The sequence below is a fragment of the Pseudorasbora parva genome, chromosome 11, assembly GCF_024679245.1.
Source record: "Pseudorasbora parva isolate DD20220531a chromosome 11, ASM2467924v1, whole genome shotgun sequence".
Lineage (NCBI taxonomy): Eukaryota > Metazoa > Chordata > Actinopteri > Cypriniformes > Gobionidae > Pseudorasbora > Pseudorasbora parva.
This window is the reverse complement of record NC_090182.1, coordinates 25,367,197-25,388,951: the sequence shown is the minus strand read 5'-3', so window position 1 is coordinate 25,388,951 and position 21,755 is coordinate 25,367,197. Positions and strand designations below refer to the sequence as shown.

Here is a 21,755-nt window from a genome sequence, read left to right as displayed (position 1 = left end):
GTGGCCAGATGCAAAAGACTACTGCCAGCAGAGGGAGCTATGTCCACGTTTTCAAACCGCGCATGGGGGATGGGAGATCGCAGTCACAGCTCAGCTCGCAGCTGCAGGCATTCATGTAAACGGAGCGGCCGGCGGAGCAAAGTAAGTGTTTTAACTTCTCAAATTAATTCCTATTAAAAGTTAAGCTTCCAAAGGCATGAACTGAAAACGTGCCAGACTGTGAATGAAATGTGAATGTGTGAATGTATATGCCACGAGCGCAGTCGCGATTATCTCAGCTCCCATCATGACAGCTCATTCTCCTCATCCATGACGGCGTAATCTGACTCCTGCAGCGTTAGCGCTGTGACACTCCCTCAGCGGCTAAATCACATTAAATTGAACAGAAACGTTCCGTTTTTAAAAGTGGAAAGTGATCAGTGATTCAGTAGCGGTGGCTTTGGGAGTGGCCTCGTAGGGAAGCAAAGCATTCTGGGAATTGTTGTCTTTCATCCCCATCAGACAAAAATACATTTTCTGTCTTTTCTCAGTCTAGAAAGCACCAAATTCAAAAATAATTTCACCTTTCTACTACATTAATGACCCAGTTTAAATACAGATTCATTTTCCCAGTGCTGAAGTACTCCTTTAAGCTCTTATCTTGATTTATTTCAGACCTTAATAAATACATGTCTTATATAACTTATAAAACATCGAGTCAAACAATTCTGTAGCTTTACAAAGGGAATATGCTACTTCTGTAAAAATGAATAAATAAAATATGAAAAGGTGTCGGTTGTACACTCATTATTGCGGTGCAATGTGGGATTGAATGAGTGCACTCAATAACGTCCACTATGGTTTCGGACACCACTAAAAATGGCAGTCCCTATTTGAGGGTATAGGGGGCGATTTCGGATTCAGCCTATAACTGCGTAGCTCACTGGCAGGGTTAGCAGCTTTTTGATGATGTTCACGTTCTCATGGCAATATATGTGACTTTTTTGTAATGAAAATACGGGGATTATGAAATCATGCAAGCCATGCATATTTTGCGCAGAAATCGCCAATTTATGCGATATCGCATATTTGAAGAAAAAAAAAGTGGCCACCCACATAAATATGCAGACTTTGGCTAATTGCATTGAATTCTGCGATCCCTAGAGTTTTTCTATAGGGACTGAAAATGCGTCAATTATACACAGACCCCAAGCTTTGTGATTGGTATGCCAGAACCCCTCCCACAGGGGTTATGAAGCTCCCTCTGCATGTGTAATTGCACATCGGCGCAGACAACGACGCAGAAGTTTAAATGAAAATTGATGCTACAGTGCAGAAGTCCAACGCAGAAGTATAAATCAGTCTTTAGAAAGCAATACTGGAGTGTTCCTAGTCATAAGGCAATAGTGCTGATCTCACCTGGTGAGCCGTACTCATGGCGAGGTAGACGGCAGATTTTAGGCATCACCTCTATGAGTGTCTTTACATACTGCAGAATGGTGCCTTGCAACTGAAAGATAGATGGACAGGACAAGTGAAAAAAAAAAAAGTGTTCTCTAAATTGTAAAATGGGTTTTTCACTCTAAAATTCTGATTTTATGAGAATGGAATGGCTAAGAGACAGAGAAAATACATGTACACTAAGCAGAGAGACAAAATACCAAGCTCTTGACTATCTTGAGCAGCTCCTCCATCACCACGGCGATGCCCTGGTAACCAAGAAGACGGCAGATTGTTTTGAAGTGTGGAGGACCCACAAAGTTCCTGTAGGAACTGTAGATGTGGGAGTAAGCAATGTTCAGAGGCTGAAAAACAGAGAGAGAGGTTTATAAATAGACATTAGTGTTCTCTAATACACTGTATGTAACATTCACATCTATGGTTCTGTCTCACATGAACGAATCAGGTTGCTTACAGACCTTGGAGCCATACAAGTAGTAAGGCTGGACATTGGCAGGCTTGTCCCTCTGAGGCTCCTGGGTGAATGGAATGGCTGTCCGCACAAACCTGTTCCATGAGATTCAACACATTTTTCAAAACTTCCATCTATAATGAACCACATTTGTAGGGATATGCATCTACAACTTCTGTTTACGGACCTGTTGGTGGAGCCATTGTAACAGTAGTTTGGTAAGAAGTCAAAGTTGAGTTCCCAAAAGACGTGCAGCGTGATGCGCCCGTACGGAGCAGACACGTTGTGGTTGGCCTCACGGAACATGGCGTCAAAACTGTCCAGGGTCATGTGCTTTGAGAGCAGACGATGAGTCAACCGGTTGATTTCCATCAGCCATTCAAGCTCCTGAAACACACGACCAAAACATAATTACATAAATCCTTAGACTTTGGAGTCTTTACATTTCTAAGTCTAAATCACACCACTTTTGTCATTCTAATATTAACCCTAAAAAAGCTTACTGTATCATATTTGATATGCACATTTTTAAGGCCTCTAAATTGTCAACATGATCAAAACTTTGCCTTCTCTTGTCTGACTGTTTATGTTTTTGTTGTTTTTTTATAAGTAAAATGCCTTTTAGTACAATTCTAAGAAAAAATCCCTTTTACGGTTGTGGCTCATTTCAGTTTGCTGTGAAATCTTTACTGTTTTTTTATAAAGTAAATGTAAGAATAGCTTTTATATTGTTAAGTAATATTTCAAGAAGAACACTTACTGGAATTAAGCAAATTCAAGCATTTTTTTATATATCATGTTAAATGTGAGTATCAAACATGATATCAACCAGGCTTTTGAGGTTGAGCGTGTTTATTTCTATATCTCTTAAAATAGTTTCCCCCAAAATAAAAACTTCATCTGATACACTTTAGATGTCGGCCATGATGGTTTTGAATAGCTTGAAACATGATTGGAATCACTTTGAAAAATGAAAATACAGTTAAGTGCACCACAAATCTGTAATAGAGGCTACATAAAATTATAATGAGAAGAAGATTGATATATGGGCCGATAAACAAAACATTCCTTTACAGTTATAGACTTTTAAATATAAAGAATTATTGGTCAAAAATAGCATAATCGGTGCATCCTTAATTTATATGCATGTACTGCGAGTAATCTGATTTACCATTATAAACATCTTATTGATTTACATCAGAATTTCATTTCATATAAATATCAGCAACCAAATAGCATATAATCGATCGGTTTGGGTCTCTGAATAAAGCTGAAGCATTTTTCCTTCTTGAGCCCTATATTCTCATATATCATACTATATGAGCCCTAACATAGGAGCCCTAAAAAGCCTGATGTACCAAATATGATGGGCTACAAAAACACATTTGCCAAAAAGTTAAATTCAGAAAGTTAAATTCTGTCAATACCTTTCTTCTGCTGAACACAAAATACATTTTTCACAAAAGAATATGGGTAACCAAACAGTTGATGGGCCCCACTGACTACCATAGTATGAAACTATCCCTTTTTAATTTTCCAAATGGGTAAGAAAATTGTCTGCAAGTTTGTCACTCTGAATAAACAGAGATTATGGTGATAAACAGCAAAAACTGAGCGCATCAGTTTCTCACCACTATGGAGGTGAGGTCCTCGCTCTCGAAGCGACTGATGGCCTGATCCAGAGATTTGTACATGGCTGCGGAGATCCTCTGGGTTATTAACCTGTTCAGGTCAATAGAGCGACCCAGCAGCTATACAAAAACACAAACACAAATATGTTATGTAAAATTAATCTTTACAAAGGATCCAGAGTGAAAGTAAATTAGTAATTCATTAAAACTGCAACACATACTTGAAGATCATAACAACTTGAAATGCTTTTATTACCAATTAATTATTCACTAAATAGAAAAGCAATTTTGATTTGCCCATTCAAATGGTAGAATTGTGTGACACCTGCACATGTCTCTGTTTGAGCAGTGTCTCGTAGCGGTTTGAGGGCGGGTATGGAATGATCACACCATAGTTCTTACACTCCGCACGGAAGCGTTTGTCTAGGAGGACACTGTGAGGAAGAGAAAGAACCATACAATCCATTCAAAGTTTGAAAAAACATCTAATAGACTAATGTCCTCACTTTGACCTTAACTAGCATGAAACATGCTAACATTTAAAATAAAGGAATATTGTTACCTTCCAGCCATTGCTTTGTAGTAGGCAAATATCTGGTCAGCTAACTTGTATACAAACTGATCAAAACACAGGTTGACCTTAAAAGAAAGAGAGACTGCTTTAGCATTTACTTTATAAGTGATATTTCTGAATGGAAGACATATTAATAAATGGGTAGATAAATATGTGACATTCTACCTCGGCCTCTATCTCATCATAGAGGAACTGCTTCTTAAATTTAGTGAGCGCATAATAACCACTGTCATTATAAAGGTCCAACGGATACAACACATATCTGAGAGGAGAGAGAGAGAGAAAAAAAGGATTTGTCAAAAATGATACATTCAGACAGACATAATTCAAATGTTCAAAAGTGTGGGGCTGGTAAGATTTATAAAATGTTTTTGAAGTAAGTCTCTTATGCCCACCTAGGCTTCAGTTAGTTGACCAACAATGCAGTAAAAACAGTAATATTATGAAATATTATATAAAGGATAAAAATGCACATCCAGCAGTTGGGCAAAATAGACAACAACAGGGTCATTATTATGCCGCATTGTGACAGCCATTATCTGGGTGGGAATAATTTCTCTTGGAATGCACCGACCAATCAGAATCAAGCATTTCAAAGAGCGTGTAATACAAATAAAAAAAGCATTAAAAAAACAAAACAAAACAAAACCAATTTTCTATTTGAATATATTTAAAAATGTAATTCATTCCTCTGATGGAAAACTGAATTTATCATCATCATCACTCCAGTCTTCAATGTCACATGATCCTTCAGAAATCATTCTAATATCCTGATTTGTTGCTTAAGACACATTTCTTATTATCAATGTAACAAAAAAAAACAAAAAAAAAAACAGTTGAGCTGCTCAATATTTTTGTGTGGAAACTGTGATGTATATTTTTTCAGGATTCTTAGAATAGAAATTGAAATATAAATTAAAAAAGAACAGCATTTATTTGTAACATTATAAATGTTACTTTTAATCAATTAACTTTATCCTTGCTAAATGTATATATCAATTTCTGTCCATAAAAAAACAATTCTGACTGACCCCAAACTTTTGAATTGAAGTATAACTTAATAACCAGTATGAATTATGTATTCGGCACATACTCCATCATGGAGGGCTCTTTGGTCTCCAGAATGTGATCGGTGAGGATCCAGGGCATGGACATCTCGATGGGGAACTGGATGCGACGGCCCATGGTGAGCTCCAGGAAGAACTCTCGGAACCAGAGTTGAGAAAGATCACAGCACTGCTGTAGGGCTTCTGACAGCAAGTTAGGAGAGAACAAGAACGCCATGAAAGGAATAAAACATCTCTCTCAGTCTATTCTCTTATGCAATGAAAATCATGTACATGCACTGGGTATATAAAAGATGAAAGACTTGCAAAATTGAAAAATGTTACTGCTCCTTTACCACTAAAGTTCAGTAGGTGGGTGAAGAAGAAAGACTGCTTGTGGAAGTCCTCAATGGCCTGAACGATGGGGCCATCCAAACTGCTGCGGAGAGTCTTCTTAGAGCCACTTTTATCAGCGATGAGAGACTCCAGCATGGTGCGCACCATATAGAGCTGCAAGACAGAAAGGATCACTTACTCAGAAATGAACTTTGCTTTAAAGGCAATACAACACTACAAATATCATTAAATATCATCTATGTTGCAGAAATGATTTGACTGACCTGTGTGCTTGAGGGGCCAACAGCCCGACGAGGAACTTTGATATCAAAGCCCCCTTTGGGGTCCTTCTCTCCCCTCAGACATGGGTCATTAGGAGGTTCTCTTGCCCCTTCCCAATCACAGATGGTTTTACGAATAGCCTGAAGAACACTACAGGGAAGCAAGATGATAAGTAATGCTGCAAAAAGTAAATCGTTTTTTACTTCGTGAACTTCTTACCTAATGAGGACGTTCTTCTTCTTGCGCACCGCCTGTCTTAGTGGCTCTCTGAGGGTCACCTGTGCAAAGTCCTGGAGGGCGGAGTAGATGGTGTGCCTGATGGCCTGGTTGAACACGCTCTCCATCCGGCCCATCAGAACCTGAAGACCCTTGATCATAGCAATGACCTCCACCAAGGCAAACTTCTCCTCACTGGTGTAGTTGTAGCGAGTAGCACGTTCATACTCCTCAGCTGTACCCGGACAGTCCTTATTACAGAATTTATCGGTTGGGTGGACCAGTTTCCAAGAGTACTAGAGAAAGAGAAGATGGTTGAAATGCATGACAAATTGAGAAGTGAAATGCTGAAAACTGTCTGAACGATCTCAGGCGTACCACTTCCATGACATGAGTGCTCCATTTGGACAGAAGCTGCAGTCCTCTGAGGGCCAAGTCAAAGAGCTCCCTGTATTCCTCATCAGACTTCTGACTGTCCAGTCCAGAGCCGGTCACCACCTCACTGTTACTGTAGCGCGCCAGCTCAGAGATGAAGCGGATGTGGTCTTCTCTGATCTGCACCATCTGCTCGCACAGGTTATACTGCGGACTGATGCTGCTCTGAGTGCAGGTCCACCTTAGAGAGAGAGAGAGAACGATGCTACCATTCAAACACTTGGGGTCTAAGATTATTTTTTGAAAGAAGTTCTTATGCTTACCATGGCTACATTTATTTGATCTGATCCGTAAAAACGGCAATATTGTGATATATTATTACAATTTAAAATAATATTAACACATCTTAAAATGTAATATGGCAAAGATGGCAAAGCTATTTTTTCAGCATCATTAATCCTATCTTCAGTATCACATGATCCTTTAGAAATCATTCTTGCTCAAGAAATAAGTCTTTAAATAAGTTTTTTGTGGAAACAGTTTTTTGATGAAGAGAAAATTAAAAGAAGAGCATTTTTTAAAAACAGAAATCTTGGTTATACTTTTTTGGGGGCGTAGTAACATTAGTACTTACTCTTATAAGAAATGAGTAATATAAATTAACTATGAGTACTTAATATAGAGGTGGTTTATGGTTAGTTACTCGTAATTATGCATAATTTACCGTTATTACTAAAGTAGGTACAAGAAGTAACGTGCAACTACGTTACCTTAAAATAAGGTGTTATGACTTTTTTATCATCACTTTTGATCAAATATGTACTTGGAGTAAAAGTAATAATTTCTTAAAAAAAAAAAAAAAAAAACGTACTGACCCCAAAGTTTATGCTAATTATGCAAGCTCAAAAATAATGTTTACTTTTCATAACCAGTCAAGTAATGCTGAAAAGAGAACTAGTATCACACAGAAAGCAACCCTAATGCTTTTAATGCATGCAGGACATTTATTAGTAGACTCACTTGGATTTGTTCTCTTCATAGTGGGCACTTGTTTCTATGTACCGTGAGAGCTCGATCTGCATGTCTCCAAACAGGGGCACGACCTGGAGCTTTGAAGCATCCAAACAGACATTACAATCAGAGGATTGACAACAAAACAAAACAACTCTGAGAAGAGTCAGTTTTCATGAGAACCAGACAATTTGTCTTCACCTTAAAGAACTTGTCGATTTTGCTGAGGTTTATCCTTTTCTTTGCATCCAGCTTATAGATGTTGCTGACATTTCCGTCCATCAAGTACAGGCCAAAACCCATGACCTGAAACATAGAGCCGTGCCTTCATTTGTAAAGTTCTCTTTCAGCTGTGTATTAAAGGGGGGGTGAAACACTCAGTTTCAGTCAGTGTCATGTCAATCTTGAGTACCTATAGAGTAGCATTGCATCCTGCATATCTCCGAAAAGTCTTTATTTTTTTTATAATTATATAAGAAAGATGCGCTGTTCCGAGTCTTTCCGAAAAAAGCCGAGCGGGTGGGGGCGTGTCGTGTGAGCGGAGCTAAATAATGACGTGTGCTCGCTGCTGCTATTGTGTTGAGTGCGTTGAGTGCGTCGTAAAGCTGTCATCCCTAACAGCGGGGAAAAAACTTTATTCAAAATAAAAATATGGCTTTTAATCAGATACAGCCATACATCTATGATCCGGAATCAGACCCAGAGGCTGCAGTTGAACAGGAGCAGCAGCAAAAACGACTAGAGCAGGACGTCTCTATGTGGTACGATATACACTAACTATATAATATGCTTAGCGGCTTGTGTTATTTACATATTTATACTTGAATTATATCGTCGTATTTTTGTCTTTGAAGGTGTACATGTGGGAAGTGCAGTTGTGCACGTGTGTTTGTGTGTTTACGCGTGGTTTGTGTAGACAGGTTAAGTTAGTGTTTACATAGATAGACACGGAATAGTAGCGCATTTGAATGAAGAAGCGTGCTTATTTAGTTCAACATATTTCCCCCCTCTTTGTGTATTGTTGAGTGCTTTTACAATACACAAACATAAAGTTACACATATAGTGGCCAGCTAAACAAATGTACACGCACTACACATCGCATGCTCCATTGATCAATTTCTATATATAGTAATATATATAGTAACTATACGTGATCATGTTTGGGCTACTTGATGAGCATAGACACAGACATTTGAAGCAGTCTAACTCACCGCCCGCGGTTCTAACGTTGGGACTGCTCCATCCTTCAGCATTAGGCTATTGGAAAATCCGGCGTCATGCTGGGCCATGTTTATGAAACAGTCGGCACCGAAATGCAGCGAACAGATATAAACATTCGCGCAACTCAGTTGCTGATCCGGAAAAGCAAATTACATCCACTGTTGCCTTACCGCGGGGTTTTGGGGGAATCTGTGCAGGACTGTCTTGGTCTGGCAACCAAAAACGCACTTTTTGATGTCATTGTTAATTGTGCACATTACCTGTGCAGCGCAGCCTACGAGCGCTTTGATGGGCATAGCCTGTTGCTTTCGCTCTCTCCCTCTCTCTCTCTCCCTCTCTCTCTCTCACACGCTTCCGGTAGAATTGTCCGTAAGGCCCATACAAGGAAATTCCGCCCCCACTAACGTCAATGGGGACGCATGATCGCAAAAAACTTGCCGAAACTTATGACTAACCGGAAGTAGTATTTTTGACAAAGAAATACTCCCATCAAACGTCCACCTTAACTTTTGAAACTTTGTCCATGTTTAGAATGGGATTCCAAGTCTTTAACAGTGTAAAAAGATCAGTATGCATGAAACAGCATTTCACCCCCCCTTTAAAGGCTTCAGCAAGAAAGGGTTATGCTCACCTTTAGCAGCATGTGTTTCTCACTGGGGGTCAAGTACATCTTGTTCTCATAGTAATCCACACAGATGTTGACAATATCAGCCAGCAGCTCCTCATAACCTGGGATTACCTCTAGCTGCTGGTGCAGACACTGGACAAACATCACACAAAACAAAACACTGCATGTCAATGTCCAAATGAGAGGTGAACACAGAAGCTTTAGGGGAAGGCAAAGTTATCCACATAAAAAAACTAAATGTTAATTTCAGGCTGTTCCACACCCGAGTATAGCTTTAGAAACTTTATGGACCACATTAGGATGCCTTTCTGGTAGGGGTGTAACGGTACACGTATTCGTACCGAACCGTTTCGATACAGGTCTTTCGGTTCGGTGCACGTGTCAGTTTAAACGGCAGAGCGGCACGCGAGTAAACGCGGTCATCTCTTCCTAAAGAATAAACATTAATTAATATCTCTTAAGGTAGGCTATGTTGAGGAGACATTACAACTTACTGAAATGTATCATATGTCGTGTAATCGCTCTATCGGTGTTTCAAACATGGAAAGACAAAACAGCTTGCAATGTCCTATAGCATCACATTTACCTCAGGAAAGTCATTTAGTGTGCACATCTGTGTTAGTTCACTAGAGAAATAAACTCTTTCGCTAAATATATGCACTATATATTAGCCTATATATTCATTATATTCTACTTTACCTGTTATTGATGTCTTGTTTATTAAATGTATGTTTAAATAAATCTGTCATGATTTGACAGCCATGTATAAAAGATTATATTTCAGCAACGAATTGAAGAAAAAATATTTAATTCGATTTTAATGTTAAAACTGCCTTATGTGAAGCTTATGAGTGTTGATTATTATATCTAAAAATAACTGAATTGAGGCATCATTGGGCTCTGTTGTTAACCTTTATAATAATATTAACCTATAATATTACCATGTGTAGCGTAAGTAAGGACTCCCTATATATTTGCAGCATTATCTTTAAGAAACGTTTAGTTATAATTTAATTAATTTAGACATATTTTTTTTCAGTAAACAACTGTAGAATAAAAATAAATAAAAAGCAATTTTGTAAAACTGCTGTACCAAAATCATACCGAACTGTGTACTGAACCGTCAGATTTGTGTACCGTTACACCTCTACTTTCTGGTGTGTTTTAGCCTTTATTTGAGTTTAAAAGTCGGAATGAAGTCATTGAATTGAGCTGAACAAATACTTGAATAATTAAACTTGAATTACATGAGAAATAAAACAAATAAAAGTTAAACAGAATAAAAAAAGGCAATTTACATTTTGGGTGAATTATTCCTTTAATGTAAATATGACAATATTTGAAGTTAAATGTACCTGTGTAATTCTGTTGTGATTGGCTAAAAACATAGAGAGGTTCTGGGACTCCTGGATGGACTGTGGGTCAGCCATCTTTCTCAGGAACTGAGCCGCTCTGAAAAAAAGAAATAGTATCATCAAATGTGTATTTTATGAAAAATCACTTTACTGCAAGCATGATCCTGTAATACCGTTTGTAAGCAGAGTGGTCATTTTTCACACTGCACTTCATATTCTTCAGTTCATCCAGCACAGCAAACATGTTGATGAATTTTCCTAAAGTGAGCAGGTAGGCCTCGGACACAAAGTCCTTCCTGCGTTCAGCGTGACACAGTCGCTTTACCTCGCTGCAAAAACGTTCAATGGCCTTGCGCTAGAGGGAGGGATATCAATGTTAACGAAGTGTACTAGTGAAATTTTACCAATTTTAAAAGCAATACACAAACGTATATGCTATTTATCACACTCCTTTATTTGTAAAGGTAATAATTCCTAAGTAAATTAAATTAAAGTGTTCGATAATTTCTTAATAAGGTTAACATTTCTATATAAGAAATAATTTTAAAAAAAATCTAGCCAGTATGAGACCTTTAAGAATGAATAAATAATGAATAGAGTTCAAAGATTTGTATTCGTCTCTCACCTGGAAGTACATGAACTTCATGAGTTTGGTGACCTCAGGTTCCAGCACCTCCACAGTCTTCTCATAGATCTCCACCCGATTCGGCTGCTCATTGCACTTCACCTGAGAGGCACAAGAGGGCGACATTAAAATGGTTGGATTCAAAACTGAGATTATAAATAATGAGCCTTTTTCTGTAGTTAGTGCATGGCATGTTATTGAACTTGGTCATTTTAATTATTTATTTTAGATAAATTAAAAGGGGTTTAGACTCAGAAAAAGGTGGAGAGCATTTTCATGTAAGACCAGACTTAACATACACAATATTCTGAATGCTGGCACTTGGCTTATTTGGATTAACTTCAATAATTCTATAAATATGTACATTTTTACACTTTAGGATGTTCATACTGCATTTCCTCTTCCACGCTACGATACACCAGATAGTAAAACTGTATATGGGCTAGTAGGCCAAACTGTGCATGAATCTTACTAGAGTACTGAGAAATATGCTCTCATTGGACCACCATTAACTGCATCAGATGCTGTCTGTGTGTGTGTGTGTGTGTGTGTGTGTGTGTGTGTGTGTGTCTACCTGAGGAATGGCTCTGGAGCAGCTCCTCCAGGTGTACAGCATGACAGCATACTCATGCCCCTCCTCCAGCATTTCATTCTGAGAGAAAAAAAAAACAGTTTGAAAAAGAGGAAAAAGAACAACAGCTATAGGAACCACAAATATAAACGGGTAATTGTGTGTAAATGTGCGGTTAATACATGTTATAACCTGTTGGTATTCACCATTATTGCCATGTAGTATAACTAGATCTACATTTCCCAAAAGAATTCCCAGAGCTTTCAAGTCAACAATAACGGTGTGAACAATTGTAAATCCATTTATAGACGGAGGGATAAAGGGAAAAGCCAACATGGCAAAACTAGATTGCTCCATTATAATCATCAGAGCACTTGTAGTCTAGACAGTTTCGTTGATTAGAGTGGCAATGGGCATTCAGTGTAGACCAAGTCCCTAATTATGCTCCACTTTCCATTAATAAATCATATAACCTGGATTTCTGCCAATCACAATTCAGCAAGTATTACAAACAATTAGGCCTCTGCAAAACTAAGCATGTGCAAAACTGACTAGACATGTCATCTAAGGGTATGTTTACATGGCAACGAACGATGTATTCAAAAGTCTTCCCTTTGTGTTGCTGAAAGGTTTTAGAGATGACAATGATGTCAAAATTATCCGTTTACATGCATCAGTGAAAACTAAAAACGCTGTATTATGCATGCCAGGCCAATAGTTGTCAATGTCACACTGTAAAGAAACACTATGCAACACACACCAATAGACTGGAGATAACATCGTTGCCATGTAAATATCATCATGTAAGGTGGACAGTAACTAAGCACATTTACTTGAGTACTGTACTTGTTGTTGTTGACTTTTTTGTCCCCTAGGGGAAATTTGTTTGCAATTGTTTCCATGTGCATAATCACAACACAACCAAACATCATACACAGAAAACTAGCCTATATATATATATATATATATATATATATATATATATATATATATATATATATATATATATATATATATATATATATATATATATATATAATAAAACATCACTGAGACCTCAGCAGACACTACAAAAACACTATTTTTCATTTAAGACTTTAACTGCTTGTGGCATGAAAGATTTTTTCCCCGTTTTTAAAAAACACTGGTATTCTAAATCTGGGACCTGATGGAAGTCTCTCAAACTCATCATCCCACTTCGACTTGTGATCCAAAACAACCCCTAGGTATTTATACTCATTAACACTCTGAATAGGCTCCCCCTTAATAGTAGTCACACTCATCAAAGACTCTTTTCTAAAATCAATACTCATCTCCTTAGTTTTTGCAATACTTAGTTTAAGGTTTGACGTGTCGCACCAGAAATAAATTCATTTAAAACTGGTCCGTGTTTTTCCTCATCCCTCTAAAGGAAACTAACTAATGCTGTCATCAGCAAATTTAATTAGGTATCTCCCTGGATGTGTACATCTTGTACATCTAACAGTAGTTTGTATACAAAATAAACAGTAAAGGTGAGAGGACACAGCCTTGCGGACATCCGACATTAGTAATCTGTTTCTCAGACAGTGAGTCCCCCACACACACACACTCGCTGAACTCGGTGAAATCCTGCAGCCACAGAATAAGTCCCCCGTCTACTGAGAACTCTGTGGCTAGTCTTTCAACCAAAACAGATGGCACAATATTATTAAAAGCCGAAGAAAAGTCAGCGAATAGTATTTTAACATGATTTTTGGGACCTTCAAGATGTGAGTAATGTGCAATAATGTTAAAGTTGGGATCCATTAAATAATGTGTATTTGACACTAAATACCTTTTAACAAGCCTTTCAAAGCTTTTAAACACCAAAGAAGTTAACGTAATTGGCCGATAGTCACTACGTTCTACTGGTTTATTCATTTCTGAAATAGGTATGATAGTTTAAGTTTTCCATATAGTTAACATGCTGGTCTCAAGAGGTTTGAAACAAAGTGAAAACTTTGGCTAATTGCTCAGCGCAGTTATTTAACACTCGTCCACAGTTGTTATCAGGTCCTGGGTTCTTGTATCTGTTACATCTTTGAAACAGTTTCTTGATCTCAACTAAAAAATTACTTAGTCATTGTCGAGATAGTAATAATTGTAATTAATAATGAGAGGACTATTCTCATCCTCACTTGTACACAAGCGTGAAAATAACTGATTTAATTTGCTAATTCAAAGTCTCCATTTATTGCTTCTATAGTTTTCGTTTTTGAGTTATGATTTCCCTTACTTTTATATGGTATACTAATCATCGTTCGGATGCCTTCCTTTGCCCGTTTAGTTTTTCCCTGTAAAATTTTAGCTTAAATTTTTTGCTTATATTGTGCCTTATCCACCTTAATTTGTCTTTTAATTTGTCTTTGAATATCCATTTTAGCAAAAACATCGTTATATGCTATTTAAGTACACTTAAAGGGGTGATGAATTGAGAAAATCACCTTTCCCTTGAGCTTTTGATATTTAAAAGGTCATGGTAATATAAGAATATCCTCAGTTTCAGAAGAAGTTTCAGAGCTGAAAACTTCCTTGTTACTCAAAGAAAAGCTTTTAGGGTGCTTTCACATCACTAGTTCGGTTCACATCACTATTTGGTCCGAACCAAGGGCAAACAATTATACATTGTTGCATTTTTCAGCTTTTTTGGTTCCTTTTCACACCACACTGATTGCTTTGGTCCGAACCAGTTGAAACTAACCAAAACGCAGGCACATGACAACATCCCCATCACTCATTGGCCATGGCATATATCCTAAACTGCTTTTCGATTGGTTAGAATTTTCCCGTGGGAAAATTTCAACAGAAGAGGAAAAGCCAGCAAACTATAACACAATGGAGAGACGACTGCGTGGGCTGGTTTTGTCCCTGGCCATAATCTACTACACTGTGTGTATTTACCACAGTATGCAAACAATACATTTCTATAATGAAGCGCAGATGCGACGTGAAAACAACATTCTAATGCACTGCAAACGGCGACATGCTCATCTTCCGAAAGTATTTCCAACGATCTATCAGATAATAATGTCATTCACACAATGTCAGCGCAGCTAACTACGGCAGCTGATTTAGTCCAAAAATGAGCAGTACTTTAGCAGTTGGTTCTGTTCGAGGTAGGATCACGGTCTCACCACAATCGAAACCGCTCCAGAGTTCGTTTGCAAGCGTACCGAGACCACCTCTTCAAGGAGGTCTCGGTACTCTTGTTTGGTCCGCTTTTGGTGCGCACCCGAGTGCGATTGCTGCTTTCAGACCTGACCAAACGAACCGCACCAAAGAGGGAAACGCACTCTAGTACGATTCAACCTAACAAAATGAGGCGAGCGTGAAAGCACTCTTATAGACACCAGGCTCAGAAAACGGTCCTGTGCTTTATAATTACTTCACTGCGATACGAACCACACACCTCTACAGAACGTGTAATTCAGTAGCCCTGCCCACAGACTCATGGAGCTGTTTGGTCGATCACAAGCCAGCATAGGGCTGGACAATAATTCAATATCAATATATATCGCGATATAATTTTTTTCAATAACGGTGATATGATTTTTAAACACATTTCCGATATTTCGATATACATTACAGCATTCCTCACTGACTGACGTTCAGGGCGCAGCCGTCAGAAAGAGCAGAACACGATTGGCTAGCGCGATGACGTACACCACGGGACATGCAGCCAGTGCTCAGCAGTAGTAGGCTGATAGATCCAACGCGGCAAGTTTTAGTTACAAAAAGAGTTTCCCTGACTAATACAAATGTGACTGGACGAGCTTCCACAAGTAAGGAGAAAGACTAACTTTCTTTAGTGGCGTGGAAGTGGTTCGGCTATCTACAGCACTATTCACACGGGATTAGTATTAAAGACCTCTGTGATTTAGAAATGACTCCCCCACATCTGAGTTTTGCGTGGCGCATTAGCACGGGATAAGCAAGCCTGTGATTTTACTTGAATTTACTGACTTCTCCCGGATATGATAGACTTCGTTATAGATATCTGTATGAAATCATAAACAAGCATCGATATCGTTTTGATTATTTTACAGTAGCCTAATAAATAAATATAATTTCGTTCAGTTAGCGAACAGACGCCATGAACTGAGCTCAGACCAGCGGCAGGAATCAGATTTAATTTATCACGAGTGAGAAGCTCACAATATACGACGGAAGATTCAGTTTCAAATGCAAAAGTGGCTATTTAAACAAGCTTGTCATTGTACTGTACTGTTCTGTTTTTCATTAAGAACAGTAGGCTATTGATGTTAATATTAAACACACCATTCAATCAGATTACTCTCAAATTGATAATCATTCTAAAGTGAAAGTATAATCCGTGCGGGCGCGGCTGCACGGGGATTCATAACGGTGCGCATTATGAATGCAGACTTTATTCTTCGTGAAAGATAAAGATAGAAATGCTCACAGGAAGAAAAAAAGCTTGCAAAAATGATATACAATCCGCCTAATCCTGACCATATTACAGAGATGTCGATTCGCACGGGACTACTATTATCAGGACCTCGGTGTTCGGCGAAATATGCTAGGTAATTTGCGGGGGAATTTTTACTATACAAATTACAGACATGGCCGATTCGCATGGGATTAAGATCACAGACATTCTCTGCAATTATTACAAATCACCAGAGGTCCTTAGATAACACTAGTCCCGTGCGAATGTGGCTTAAGATCTGATATTAAACTTCAGGTTTCAGTGTGCTGCAAAATGTGCCGGAGAGGTGCCGGGTGTAACAATACATCGACATAGATGCATCAATCTAATGTCTAACAATACGATAAGCGTTAAAAATAATCCATGTAGACTATTTTTATGTAAGAGGCAAGTGGCACATTTGTTTTAATACTTTCCACATTTGCACACAATGTCATGTATTAACACCAACGCGTTCATTCTCGTTTAAATTACCTTTCAATGCTTGAGAAAGACGGTCAGACATGGCTTCACGATAATGTATCATTTGCTCCTGTTAAAGCCTTGCAAAAAGCAGCGTGCAGTCATCTCAAACAGAGCACAAATAGGCCACTGAATTGAGTCTTCTTTTATTTATTTTTTGTGCATCAGTAGATAAAGGTCTGTAGTTTTACATTAAAGGAGAATATAGCGCTATGAATCGTTCTTCACTGAAATTTAAAACTTAAAAGAAAATGCTCAATAAACTGCGTCTGCGAAGTGAGAGTCTTATGTTTATTTGACTTAAATGCAAATAAATCTGCAAATAAAAGGTGAACATTCATTTATTTGTACCGTTTTTATTTCTAAAATATTATATAGTTTTATAGGAGGAGGTTTCATAGACTTCGCAAATTAATTTTTCAGAAGTTTGTAGGTACAGACCTTTGTGGCAGTTCTTGGTAGTTTTTCTAAAACTTTTATATAGTTCATATCGATATCGAAATTATATCGTATCGACCGAAATTAAGAAATATATCGTGATATAAATTTTGGCCATATCGTCCAGCCCTAAGCCAGCAGCAATAAACCTGTGGAAGATAGCAAGCAGGATATTGTGGAAGGACACAGTCGCTGCATATGCTTCCTTCCGATCCTAATATTAGGAATGAGTGGTTGAACTTTATTTTTAATGAAGTTCCAACTCACTAGGGGAAGACATGTTCACTTCATTTCACAGCGGAATCGTTTGTAAACAAATCTCCAGTCGATGCTGGATTTGGATATGACAGAAATGGCGCTGCTGCTGCTGGGAAGCCCTATACTTCATGTTAAATATAAATATATTGCCTATTGATACAGCAAAGACAACGTCGGCAGTAGCCTATTGACCATACATATGGTATTGACGGCAAAATAGGCTACAGAATATTTCGTTCTGTATTGACAGGTTTAATATTTCAAAATCGATAATTATGTTTTTTATTATTACAAGGCCTATATCTGCATTTATGTTAACCTACAGACTTTCAAACATGAAAATGTCATTTATTAATATGTATTCGTGTCAAAATGGCATATAAACACCTTTTCCTATGCTGTTTTGCCTAGAAACGCTTCCAACACGCTCGCGTGTTGCGTGAAAAATAGGCGTCTCTTCTATTTGAAGCATGCACGCGTTTTCCGTGCGGCTCGGACCGCGCGTGAACCGCGTGGCTGACACAGGCAGTATGCAAGCGCTAACCGGTTAATATGTGAGACGAAATAAAAACGGACACGCCACGCAGCAGAGACGCTTGCAGTGTGTCCCCGGCCTAATATGTAACTCCACAACAAGCATCTGCTATTGCTATCATCATTGTAAGAATGTTGAGGTGTTTTAGAAACCTCTAGAGATTCTTGTTTAAAGTGTTTTTTTGAGCTGATGACAAAAAAGTATTTGCAGCTGATTAAAAAAAAGACATGAATGGAGTCTGCACATTAAGCAAGTTGTATATTTGTAAGTATGAGGACATGATTTCAATAGGCCTATATTGTTCACATTAAAAACACTATATATACTCATAATTCCAAGTTTAGAGATGCCAGATCATTCATTCAGACCTACAACTATGCGCTCAGTAGAGCTTTAACAGAAGCTTGCTGAAGCAAACAGGACCTCCAGTCCTTGAGGACTTCTCTATAGACTAACGTGCTACTGTTTCACAGTCCAAGCACATCCGTGTGCCACTAAACTTCGAGAGGAAGAGGTGGAGTAGATGCTTCAATCTCAATTCTCTCCAGCACAAACCCCAAACCCCAAACCTCCACAAACACAAAACAGCAAGCATAAACAAGACAAGGGTGCCTTTGTGAAAAGGTGTTTGTCCTGAGCTCTCCGCCTCTGGAAAAACAGAATTGAAACTGATGGGGTTTTGATATAGCACAAAACATGCTGAAAACAGTTGTACTGCTTAATTTTTTGTTGTAAACTGTGATAGTTTTCTTTGGATTGTCTGATGAATTCAAAAGGACAGCACAATATTTGAAATGGACATTTTTTTTGTAACATTATAAATGTTTAATTTAACCCACCTATGCTGAATAAAACCTTTTACAAATCAAAAATCTTACCCTCCACAAACTTTTGAACGGTTGCATATTTTTATATACAACATAACACAACTTTATTACTGGTCAACACAAATGCTGATTCACAATTTAAAAGTGATATGTTAAGGTCGATGTATATGAAATGTATTGAACACTGACAGTTGAATTTTTCTTCACAGTACCTAGATTTTCTTTTGTAAGTGAAGCTTTGGGACAGAAACTGCACTGCTCATGACTTATTTAAATATCATTGTGGCAAAGAAAAGCCTACATTAGATAAAGTAAATGACTGTTTCTGCTTCTCAATGCTCTCTTCTGATAAAGATTTCAGCAAGAACCATAAAGAGCAGCTTTGTTATAATGCAACATCCTTTTGTTATTGCTGCCCTGGTCACATGACCAGCCATCCTAATGTGCTGTTTTACAAAGTGTCCTTCTACTTACCATGCTGGAGTGAACAGTGGCCTGTTCAATGTAGCGGGCAATACCAGTGACAAACGCATTTCTGTCCTCAAAGTTGGTGTCGAAGTTTGCCTAGTAAGAGAAAGAACATTTTTACAGTAAAATTTGAACTCGACATCCTTCTACAAATATTGAAATGCATTTGAATTAATGTATAAGGGGCCTGTACCTGGTACATGATGGAGGATGGTGGGGGTTCGATGCATGGCTGCTGGTCTGGGAGGGGAAGCTCCTCCAGCAGGTCCACATTGGACAGCGCATCCTCCAGGGTCACGTGGGTTGTCATGGCGACACAGGTTCACTCACAAAACAGCCCAATCTGAAACAAAAATAGACCAGGAGCTTCAACATCAGACACGGATGCTGCACTAAGCACTTCAACTCTGTTCAAATGCAGTCTAACACAATAGCATTTTAAAAGGGAAAAATGTCATGACTTTAAAGAAATCTCTAGTTTGTTAAAGTCTTTCACTCGGTTTCACTGGTGGAATTCAGTTAGTCTCAAAACACAAGGGCAGCTGAGGCTGCCAGCAAATTCCAAAAAACATGATTAATTAGGGCTCCTACAGATCTTGTCAATTAAACTAATATATAATATAGGGGCAGGCAATATGACCCAAATCTTACAAACCCGGCGCTGTGTGACTTATTTAAAGGTGGGGTCGGGCAGAGTGCTATAACAAACTTGTAGCCAATCAGCAGGTAAGGGGCACATCTACTATAGTGAAAAGAGAGCCACACAGGACGGACATTAGCCGAGAACTAATATATGCTGGCTTTTGCTTGAATATGCTTGTGTGTCATGTTCATTTGTTTGTTCATTTGCAATCGTATTGTCACTCACTCACATTAGCGATGATAAAGACCCATTAATTTCCCCACCGTGTGGACCATCTAAGGGTGCGTTCACACTTGTCATGTTTGGTTCGATTAAAACGAACCCTGGTGCGGTTGCTCGGTTAGTGCGGTTCATTTGAACATATGTGAACGCTGCCATCCGAACCCTGGTGCGCACCAAACAAGCGGACCGAGACCGCTAAAAAGATGGGTCTCGGTCCGCTTCCAAACGAACTCTGGTGCGGTTCGATTGATATATGAACGCAACACGGACCAAAGACATGTAAACGGACCAAAAACCAGACGTATAATGTCACAAGATGCCACGCATAATGCAGCTGATTTGACGACGCGGAAAGATCGGTGTACGTTATCCAAAATGAGTAACTTTAACGTTAGAGGGCAAACGTAGAGCAACGAGGAAGAGCCTCATCAATATTTGGTCAGACGAGCATGTTTCGAAAATGCTAGAAAAAACACACAAAAAGCATACCTGGCTCTTCTCATCAAAGTTCCTGTGCTGCCCATTATTAGCAGGTACAGACGACAGAACGGCTGTCTTTTGCACAACGGAGGAAATCCTGCTGCTGTTTTGAATATTTTAAACACTTTATGAGCTCTTCATGAGTTCTCAGCGGGTAAAAATAATGCCACATGTACACACATAAAATGATCGCGTTTAATCCAGCACACAGCGTTGAACATTTCATGAGCTCTTCATGAGTTCTCTGGTAAAAAATAATGCCATATGTACACGCATAAAATGCCCGCGCGTGTAATCCGCACACAGCATTGTTTTGCATGTTCGGTAAGCGAGCTCCTACGTCATATAAGCCGACCAATCAGGTTGTGAGCGTCTCCCTGTGCCTTTGGTTCGGTAACTTTAGGTTCGCTGTTAAAAATGCCCGTGTGAACGCTATGCGGACCAGGACTATTATGTTTGTTTTTGTTTTTTGGTCCGGACCAAACTAACCAAACGAACCGAACTACAAGTGTGAACGCACCCTAAATCTCCTCACTGTCTGTTTCAAGCATCAGAGCTCACAAAATGTGTCCCACAAGTAAGATACTATACTTCAAATATGTTTGGTTCCTCTTTTCATGATCTACGGTGAGGCAAATAAGTATTTGAACACCCTGCTATTTTGCAAGTTCTCCCACTCAGCGGCGTAGCACCACATTTTGGGCCCTGGGTACAAACCATCTTGCTGGGCCCCCATACCATGTATGTGTATGTATAGAAAAATGACTTCTAAGTGACTTCCCGCTTTGGGCCCTGGTCACTCGGTACCCTTTATCCCCCCAGTCCGACGCCCCTGCTCCCACTTATAAATCATGGAGGGGTTTGAAATTGTCATCGTAGGTACATGTCCACTGTGAGAGACATAATCTAAAAACAAAATCCAGAAATCCAGGTTTGCACACACTGCAGGAGGGATTTTGGCCCACTCCTCCACACAGATCTTCTCTAGATCAGTCAGGTTTCTGGCCTGTCGCTGAGAAACAGAGTTTCAGCTCCCTCCAAAGATTCTCTGTTGGGTTTAGGTCTGGAGACTGGCTAGGCCACGCCAGAACCTTGATATGCTTCTTACAGAGCCACTCCTTGGTTATCCTGGCTGTGTGCTTCGGGTCATTGTCATGTTGGAAGACCCAGCCTTGACCCATCTTCAAT

At 38.9% G+C, this 21,755-nt stretch overlaps 1 protein-coding gene across 3 annotated transcripts in view; it reads right to left on the bottom strand.

Moving 5' to 3' along the window:
* Positions 1 to 21,755, bottom strand: part of cyfip2 (cytoplasmic FMR1 interacting protein 2) — a 47,346-nt gene that overhangs the window by 14,814 nt on the left and 10,777 nt on the right. For 2 of the 3 annotated variants that reach the window (XM_067457520.1, XM_067457518.1), the window contains exons 2-23: positions 19,416 to 19,565; positions 19,229 to 19,318; positions 11,767 to 11,844; positions 11,193 to 11,294; positions 10,741 to 10,922; positions 10,568 to 10,664; positions 9,216 to 9,344; positions 7,564 to 7,668; positions 7,372 to 7,460; positions 6,355 to 6,592; positions 5,980 to 6,272; positions 5,763 to 5,910; positions 5,499 to 5,652; positions 5,190 to 5,346; positions 4,262 to 4,358; positions 4,085 to 4,161; positions 3,848 to 3,956; positions 3,523 to 3,642; positions 2,079 to 2,278; positions 1,899 to 1,986; positions 1,641 to 1,784; positions 1,399 to 1,489 (exon numbers count right to left, since the gene is read on the bottom strand). In XM_067457520.1, coding sequence (XP_067313621.1) covers positions 1,399 to 1,489; positions 1,641 to 1,784; positions 1,899 to 1,986; positions 2,079 to 2,278; positions 3,523 to 3,642; positions 3,848 to 3,956; positions 4,085 to 4,161; positions 4,262 to 4,358; positions 5,190 to 5,346; positions 5,499 to 5,652; positions 5,763 to 5,910; positions 5,980 to 6,272; positions 6,355 to 6,592; positions 7,372 to 7,460; positions 7,564 to 7,668; positions 9,216 to 9,344; positions 10,568 to 10,664; positions 10,741 to 10,922; positions 11,193 to 11,294; positions 11,767 to 11,844; positions 19,229 to 19,318; positions 19,416 to 19,532 — 2,905 coding nt within the window. In that variant the 5' untranslated portion in view covers positions 19,533 to 19,565. The remainder of the gene's footprint in view (positions 1 to 1,398; positions 1,490 to 1,640; positions 1,785 to 1,898; positions 1,987 to 2,078; positions 2,279 to 3,522; positions 3,643 to 3,847; positions 3,957 to 4,084; positions 4,162 to 4,261; positions 4,359 to 5,189; positions 5,347 to 5,498; positions 5,653 to 5,762; positions 5,911 to 5,979; positions 6,273 to 6,354; positions 6,593 to 7,371; positions 7,461 to 7,563; positions 7,669 to 9,215; positions 9,345 to 10,567; positions 10,665 to 10,740; positions 10,923 to 11,192; positions 11,295 to 11,766; positions 11,845 to 19,228; positions 19,319 to 19,415; positions 19,566 to 21,755) is intronic. The other variant, XM_067457519.1, reaches the window with a different exon arrangement.